Consider the following 8,679-nt stretch of genomic DNA (forward strand, 5'->3'; position numbering starts at 1 on the left):
GATAAGGCATGCACATGACCCACATTTTTAACCATCGCTAAGTTCTTTAACAAGATCTTTCTAAAAGAATATTTAATGTATAGTAAATAATTGTGATTGTGTGAGCTTTTTTACATGATTTTGAAGTACTTCAAACTAGGTCAATTCAGAGAAGATAGCTAGCTAGCTTCCAAGTAATGACATAACCAGTCACTCGAAGAACCTGGGTAGACAAATGACTCAAGGTCTCAAGGTGGATCATTAAACCTCTATATACTTCAAATCATTGGTGTGGTTCATCTTGTTGTTACTCTTTTAAGCAAAAAGCACCATTTGTACTTTAACAAGGTGGTTTGACAAGACCCATAATTGATTCAACTTTCTACGACACTAATGACATGTTGCTCGGAGCCTCACATACTTCTGATTAAAGTCCTGTCACTGACTTTCACCCAATTTGCCTTCAGTTTTCAGCTGTTCAGCAACTTCTTTAAATGCTCAACATGAACAACTTGTTGACCACCTTGTTGAGTAAGTATCAATCATTTCTGATAGAGCTAGCTATCCCGGCTGAATTTCTACCTCTACTCACCCTGTTATACCCTGCCATAGACTTTCATCCAATTCGCTGACAGTTTTCGGCTGTTAAGTTTAACCAGACAATTGCGGCTAATTATTTAACATGCTTGACATAAACAATTTGTTGACCAGTTTGTTGAGTAAGACTTAATCATGTCTGATAGAGGTGCAAATAACAGTACGTGATATCCGGATGAATTTTCTACCTCTGCTCACCCTGTGAAACACAACTGCCACTTTCATCAGATTCGGGCCTTCAGCTCTCAGCTGTTAAGTTTAACCAAACAATTGCAGCAAATTTCTTAACATGCTTGACATGCACAATTTGTTGACCAGCTTGTCAAGTAAGAATCGATCATGTCTGATAGCTACAAGCAACATTACGTGATGTCCGGCTGAATTTTCTACCTCTGCTCACCACACAACCCCTTGCACCAGCTAATAAAATAGAAGACATGAAAACTATCCAGGTTACACCTTACAGTTAAAGCAGTTCATATTCACAGGCCAAAAAAGGTACACTTCTTCAAGTTCAGTAAGGCTCCATTCAAAAGCGAGCGATGATCAGACTTTTACTTCCAAGTTCAGTAAGGCTCCATTCCAAAGCGAGCGATGATCAGCATTTTACTGCATGAAGTTGCAAGACTTGCAACATACAAGCAAAAGTACACCCAACACACATACGAAAATTTGTACCAAAGCATGTGGGTTGAAAAATCCAAACAAGCAGCAAAATGGCAGTCATTTCAACCACAGCAGGGGCTCTTCACTTCACTTTTGCAACAATTTCCTCAACAGCCTTGTCCATGTCCACATTCTTCAGCTTTGTAAAAGGCCTTGGCAATCCCTATGAAGAAAAAAGACCTCATGTCAATCCATTAAACAAAACAAGTAGTAGCCAGAGTAGCCTCTATCTAGACCTAAACCATAGTTAGCAGGTAGATAGTTAAAAGCAGCAATGGCTTATACACCATCTTGGGCTGTATAGCTATGAAGCTCTTAAGATAAGAACCCAACAAAAACAAGTAAATAAATAAGACCGGCATGTAGAGTGAGACAAGTATTACTATACTCCGAGAATTGGAAATTCACATGCAGACTTGCAGCATACAAGCAAAAATATACCCAAGACAGATACAAAAATTTGTACCAAAACACCATCTTGGGCTGTATACCTATGAAACTCTTAAGATAAGAACCCAACAAAAACAAGTACATAAAAAATACCGGCATAGAGGAAGACAAGTATTACTATACTCCAAGAATTGGAAACTCACATGCCAACTTCCCTCAGCCAAGCAATCCACAGGGGAAAATACAATGAGAACAACCATCAACTTAAAAGCAAATAGAAGTACTGTCAGCAACAGCCAGAGATCATGCCAAAACTACCATATCTTTGTCCTGCTTTCTCAAAATTAAGAAATGTATGCAGATCTTAAAAGCACAACACTTACAAGCAGAGACATGTAAATCTTGCCATCCTTGCCACGCACCTCAAAGCAACCTTTTCTAGGCTGCAGCAAGACCAACGAGCACTACATCAAAAATCTGAGCTACAAAAAGTGTCAACTCAAAGCCCAATAATTGTATACAAACCAACCTTGTCTGGATTGATTTGCACTTCAATACCAGGAATAGCTTTAGTAAGACCTGCATGAACTTTGGCAGCCCGAGTCTTGAAACAATTGCACTCCTTGCTGCATACCCAAAAGGGACAGAACAACAAACATCAATCGCAAATTACAGATTGGCAATTGAGGTCTCGAATCTTTCAGACTTATGCACAATCCCTTGAAACTGCAAAGAGCAAACGGAGGCTCCTCAAAAGCTTGTAACTATTAGCTTCGCAGATATATCACCAAGAAAGCCCATTTTGACATATCCAAACCTCGAGCCAACAACCTTCTTTCACAAGGCAGTAAAAGTAAGCTACAAATATTGCAAGAACCGGTGCCATAACAAGTGTCTTACAAATGCTTTTGAGTGCATGATCTAGTAACCGGGGCTCGCACAATCACTTGTACTGCACAAAAAACTGCACACACTACGATACTAATGGCAGGCACACTGGAAGCAAATTCCTAGAAAACATGTTAGCATAGTCAAGCTGATCTCTTTCCACATCAAATAACAAGTATATACTTGGTGCCATTCAGAGGCACATGGAGCACAGAGTCGTTCTACCTTGAGCAAGCAGGCTAATGACAAGAGGACGCACAAAGCTCGGGAGGAAAGAATGCATCAGAACCAAAAAAAAAATAAGCTCTTGAATACTCTGAAGCACAAGAACTAAGCATGTTCAATAAGGCCAACATGCAAGACAACTAGGTTTCAGACATTGCATACGAAGCTAAGAGAAAGCAAGAAGTTCCACATTAGCACCAAGTATACAGGCATACGTACCTGGCCTCAATGATAACCACTTTCTGAGACATAGCATCGGCTGGAACTTCCTCCTCCACTCCCTCCTCGGCCTCTTCGTCCTCACTGGCGTCCTTTGCATCATCATCATCATCCGCAGACTTCTTAGCAGCAACCTTCTTCGAGGTAGCTTTTGGCTTGCGACCCCTCTTCTTCTTCTCTTCCACTTTACTCTTCTTCGGGCTGGGCTCCGTTTCCGCTTTCTCTTCTTCTTCTACCACTTCTTCGGCAGCTTCGGCGGCCTCTGCAGACACAGAAGTCTCCTGCTTCTCCACATTATCATCAGCAGGTTTATCGGTCTTGCGGGGCCTTCCTCTGCGTTTGGGAGCCATGAAGGTTTTGCGGACTGGAGAGGAAACAGGCGCTAGCGACGCACAAAGCTCACAGATGGGAGGCTCTCACAGATGGGAGACTCTCACATAAAACCTTCCCCTGAAGGAAGACGCTCAAGTAGAGGCTCATTTAGCACGCATATATTTACGGGCGCATTTACACCCAGGTTGCCCTCAACTCTTTCCCGCGCTCTTATGGGCACCAATGGCATTTTTTGTTTATGTGGTGTCAGCCCACCAACGGTCATGCTTCATTTTCCTCCATGGACCATCATCTTCACGGTAGGCTATAACAAATCTCACGATGATTTTCAAAGACCTAGCAATACCCCCCCCCCCCCCCCCCCCCCCAAAGTTGCACGGGGTTGTGTGAAGGGATCAATGGCTGGCATTCAATCCGTCATTTATTGAATTCACGCAAATAAAAAATAAGAGTTCCGTAGCGAAGTGGATGCCCCTTGAACCCCCAACCTCCTATTTTGAAGAGGAGTGCTCTATCCAACCCACCTAGCGTGTATCGATACAAGCCATACGCCCCAACAGATATGAATTCCTTCCCCCCCCCCCCCTTCCCTCTTTCCCCGGTGGATATATATGACAAGATCTATGATGGCCAGAATGCAACTAGCCACTCAAGTATCGAGCCCTACAATCCATTGAATGGCCACTTTGTAAACTCGGACACCAGCTCCACGTTCGAGTACATGTAGAGCGTTCTCATCAACATCGCGGCACTCATTCATATGCGTTGTTTAGCCTCCTCGAGATTCCCATTGAAGGGCCTAGATGGTAGATCCCATAATGGGCTCTTTATTAAACTCGTATGGTTCAATCACGAGGTGGGTGGCCCTCCTCACTATCTCTCACGGGCATGTTCAAATGGGATCAATGGGGGAGGAGGGTCGGGAGTCACATCCACGAATGAGGGTCGTAGATCGGAGCGCGACGGCATTTTGTAAATCGGGAAAATTAGTAAATTCGGGGAAAAGTAGTAAATTCGGGTGGGGGCGGCGCGGATAAATGTGAGTGACGGGAGATCAGCTTTGGGAAGTGGAGTGGGATAATTATGTTTGTAAAAGTGCATGTGTCCTTTGTTTAAAATATGATGGTAAAAAGCCTATCATGTCACACGTTGTATATCAATTGGTTGGAAGTACAATGTTGGTAAATTCGGGTCACATTTGTAAATTCGGGTACGAGGGATTATGAGCATATTGCTGATTTTCGATGTGATTCTCTTCTTCTTTTTCCTTTTTTGCACCTATTCCCTGTCTCTCTCAACCTCTCTCTCACTCGCAACACAATGGAATGGTACATTGAAAGTGAAGACAACAATGACTTTGAGGGTGAGGAGAGCTACTCTAGCAGCTCAAGTGAAGATGAAGCCGGGGTGCATGAAGCTAGGTCCATGGAGTTTGACCACAACCTTTGCAATGTGGAGGGTGAAACATTGTTCAACATGGCTGCACATATATCTTCAAGGTATTTCACATTCACTAAAGATGCATATGCATTGATGATTAAAACCTTGAAAGAAGACATATCCCCATCCTTGGATACACTAAAATCTTGCGATCCTAGAGGGTTGCTTGACCTCAAAAAGTGGCGAAAAATGAAAGACATGTTGTGTGTGAGAGAAGGATGCAATAGGGAACTTTTTATTTGTCTCAAATCAGATCCTTTGCTTAGGATTCCTTGTGTTGAGGACTGGAAAATTATTGTGAAAGAAGCACATTGTATGGAAGGCTTACCCCATCATAGAGATCTCACATCCACAATCAATACCTTGCGGTCAACTTGGTGTATTGATCTCAAGCGTGGTGGAATTCCATTGTCCTTCATCAAAGAATAGGTCATATCATGTGGATGTGGCCGCCAAAGGAAGACCAATGTCACTCGAGGTACCTTTGATCTCAACAGGGCTCCAGCATATGAAATACATACAACACGGGCTAATTTGGACATGCAATTAGATCATCTTATGATTGAGCACAAAGTAAGGCTCGTTATGGTGCGATCTTCAAGGAAACATCTTCTTTCAAGTGTTATGATTGAATACAAATTTCATAGGGGTGGAAAGACAAAGCATGTTGGAAAGATAAGAAGGCTAAGGACATCGAAGAGGTGTGGTTGCTTATTCAAGTTCAATTGCCCAATGAAGGTGACGAGGTTACGATACATATTTACCCCATTCATGATGGCCATACTCCAGGTAGTCGGAGTGACCTCTACCACCTTCCTGTCCATCCAGTTGTCGTAGGGTGTTGCAAAGAGGATTTACTTGATGTTGGTAGTTCCCGTCATGCTGCACAAATGTCACTTTCAAAAGAAAAATACCAAATGGAGCGGGCTTCCATGCTTGATCGCACTATCTATCGCTTCTTCGTGATCCCAAGGGAAGTCCAACTACTATCATTCCAGAAGCGCATGGAAGGTATTCTTTGTCATGCTAAATTTTCATCTTTTGAATTTCGTGTAGAGTCCTTATAAAAGACATTTGTTTTTAGGAAGGATCCCCAATGATGATTGGTCAACCATGTATACGGAGGTTAGAGTGTTGCAAGAGCAACATAAGGTGACAAGTTATCTTTTACTCCCCAAGTTCATGCTTCTACGTTCTATATTCCAAACATTGGTAATTGTTTTGCTTGTAGGTTGTTTATTTTCAACCTTACAATCCAACAGCAAGAGGTCCAAAGGATAAGCCACTCATCCTAATTTTTCAAGATGATTGGATGTTGCAAATGGCTAAGCGTTTTTCTCGAAACAACTCATGGGCAATAGATAGCACTTTCAAAACAAATGTATATGGGCTTCCCCTTTTTGCATCCGTGCTACCAAATCAACTTGGATAAGGGATCCCTATTTGGTTTATGTTGTGCACCCAAGATGCAGGGGCTCACCATAATGTCATTGCCTTGGAGGTAACTCTATGGATAGTACTTTCAAGAATGGGAGACATCCGACCCACCACTTTGGTCATTGACAAGTCGCAACAAGAATTAGAGGCATTTCTTAAGGTGGTCAATGAAGATCCACATTGTTGGGAGACAACAAATGAAGGAGAGCATCGCCAAATTTCATGTCACATTATTCTATGTTGGTTCCATGCTAAAAAAGCATGGGTAGATAACCTCCTTCCTCAGATGAGCATCATGGTTCTTGAGATTTATGACAATCATGTATTCAAGTTATCAAAATTGGCTTGGTTCTCACTTTAGGTTCTAAAAGAGATTAGAAGCGAAATCTACATGGAAATGTCAAATCTCATCCAATGCCCAAGTGAGGTTGACTTTGATGGTAGATTTCAACAACTACTTCTTCGATATGCAGCGTATCCCAATGTGGTACAATATGTCACTAATGGGTGGTGTGGGAGATTTTGTAAATGGAGATCGAGTTGGCCAAAGTTTGGAAGACTTTTTTCCCATGGAAATGCTGATACCACAAATTTGGTAGAGCGTTTGTGACAGTACATCAAATACACTCTACTAGAGGCACGTATAAATCGCTCCATAGTGGACTTGATTCATGCATTGGTTTGCGATTCAAAGAGTGGGGCCCGCATGGGTGGGACATTGTTGAAGTTCTTTATGCAAAAACAAGAAATAGGTTTGTATTTTGCCTTGCTTAGTAGGTGCTTGATGTTCATAGCTGCATGTTTATGTAATTTATGTATGCAGCTGACTCTGGTCTATTTGGAGTTCAAGGATCCTCTCAAAAACACACCAACAAGCTACGGGAGGGCGAGAAAATTTTGCAGCTATATGCACTTGACCCCTCTAGCCTTCAAGTTATCAATGAACTATTGATGCAATTCAAATTACAGAGCTCAAGTATACCTACCCAGTGGTACAATGTCAGTTTACAAGCAAACTATTGCGACTGTCCTGATTGGTCCTTTGAATACAAACATCTTTATGGCGTAAGATTGATTATCACACAACATTACCCTCACATGAATGCTATTCTCCCAATTGTGGATAAGGCACATGAGATGATGGATGGGCCTCATCATCATGAACCTGATCAATGCAACCAAGAAGAGGATTTAATGAAGAGTCTACGGAGCTCAAAGACCTACTTCTATCGATAGAATGAGAACTTCCAAATAAAACTATGAAAGAGGTAGAGCTTATACTCCACCAAGTGAACGTTGCAAGAGACTCCATGAGATCATTGGTGAGTCCAAAGGAGATAGACTTGCCAGCTAGAGGAAGTATTCGCCAAGTCCAAGAGCATGTCACCCTAACCCGTCTTGGTCATGGAAGGCAAAAGGTGGATATGGGAGGTCTACTCACCCAATCCGAAAAGCCTGCTCATCAAACCGGAAAGTTTAGAAGAAATCATCAACGTGGCCGCCGCCGCATCCGATTGGGCAAGCGTCCTCGCATTTTTTGTTCGCATTGTTGTACAAAAACTCTATTAGTGGATCGTGCATCCACCTTTTGTTGTCATATTTGTAATGCTTTACTCCCCTTGACAAATCGTCATAGTGGAGTAAAGGACGTGGAAGGTCTTATTGGACGGACCGTCCAAGTTTGTGATGGTGTGAGAAGCTTTTATGCCACAATTTCTTCTTGTGAGCATGCGAGAACAACTGATGGTGAGCGCTCTTTCACCCTAGCCACATATGATGGTAGCTCTTACTCTATCCAAGCCTCTTCAACGAGATTTTTACTGATGTTTACACAAAGTCCACCTATTCAATTGAAACTTTTGTAATCGATAGTTTGAAATGACATGGGTTTGTGAAGTTGAAGATGTTGCACTACTATCTTTTCACATGGTTTTTAGTGTTGCAGCCCAAATTTACTTTTACAGCCCCAATTTACAAAATTCCAGAGAGTAATTTTTGTGCTGCCCGAAATTACAAAATTCCAGAGAGTAGTTTTTGTGCAGCCCGAATTTACAAAATTCCGGATAGTAGTTTTTGTGCGACCCGAATTTACTTGACACCCGAATTATAAAGTTCCAGAGAGCTACTTATACGTAGCTCGAATTTACAAATAACAAGAGAGACAAAAAAATCCTTCACCATAATCAAAAGCATATAGCCACACAAAAAATCAAAAGCCATGACTATAGCATATCCAGCGAGTACTCATCAAAATCATAAGCAAATTATCCTAACCATAACAAAATGATGAGACCATTAAGTGCTCACAATAACCATAAACAAAATCGTAACATTTCCATCGAAAGTCACAACCAAACATTCAAAACCATAACCATTACATATACAACGAGTACTCTCCAAAATCATAAGCAAATCACCCTAACCATAACCAAAATCGTAACATTTCCATCAAGCGCTCATGAAAGTCATAACCAAACATTCAAAACTATAACCATTACATATCCA

At 41.7% G+C, this 8,679-nt stretch overlaps 1 protein-coding gene across 1 annotated transcript; it reads right to left on the reverse strand.

Annotated features, from left to right (window-relative positions):
• Positions 1 to 1,152: 1,152 nt before the first annotated feature.
• Positions 1,153 to 3,432, reverse strand: LOC147457168 (uncharacterized). Its single transcript, XM_086512142.1, has 4 exons — positions 2,965 to 3,432; positions 2,162 to 2,258; positions 2,016 to 2,075; positions 1,153 to 1,405 (listed from the first exon to the last, which is right to left on the reverse strand). The coding sequence occupies exons 1-4, from the start codon at positions 3,312 to 3,314 to the stop codon at positions 1,325 to 1,327; spliced, it is 588 nt and encodes a 195-aa protein (XP_086368268.1). The 5' UTR covers positions 3,315 to 3,432; the 3' UTR covers positions 1,153 to 1,324.
• Between the last annotated feature and the right edge of the window lie 5,247 nt (positions 3,433 to 8,679).

The sequence above is a fragment of the Adiantum capillus-veneris genome, chromosome 5 (genome assembly GCF_014529385.1).
Source record: "Adiantum capillus-veneris isolate H3 chromosome 5, ASM1452938v2, whole genome shotgun sequence".
In the NCBI taxonomy this organism is placed as follows: domain Eukaryota; kingdom Viridiplantae; phylum Streptophyta; class Polypodiopsida; order Polypodiales; family Pteridaceae; genus Adiantum; species Adiantum capillus-veneris.

What these genes read in the sequence shown, in the direction of transcription:
- LOC147457168 (XM_086512142.1), bottom strand. Translation starts at nt 3,314, where the DNA reads ATGGCTCCCAAACGCAGAGGAAGGCCCCGCAAGACCGATAAACCTGCT. An exon ending in GTGGTTATCATTGAGGCCAG is followed by an intron (nt 2,259 to 2,964) that starts GTACGTATGCCT and finishes TTGGGTATGCAG; the next exon opens with CAAGGAGTGCAATTGTTTCA. An exon ending in AGATTTACATGTCTCTGCTT is followed by an intron (nt 1,406 to 2,015) that starts GTAAGTGTTGTG and finishes TTTTCTTCATAG; the next exon opens with GGATTGCCAAGGCCTTTTAC.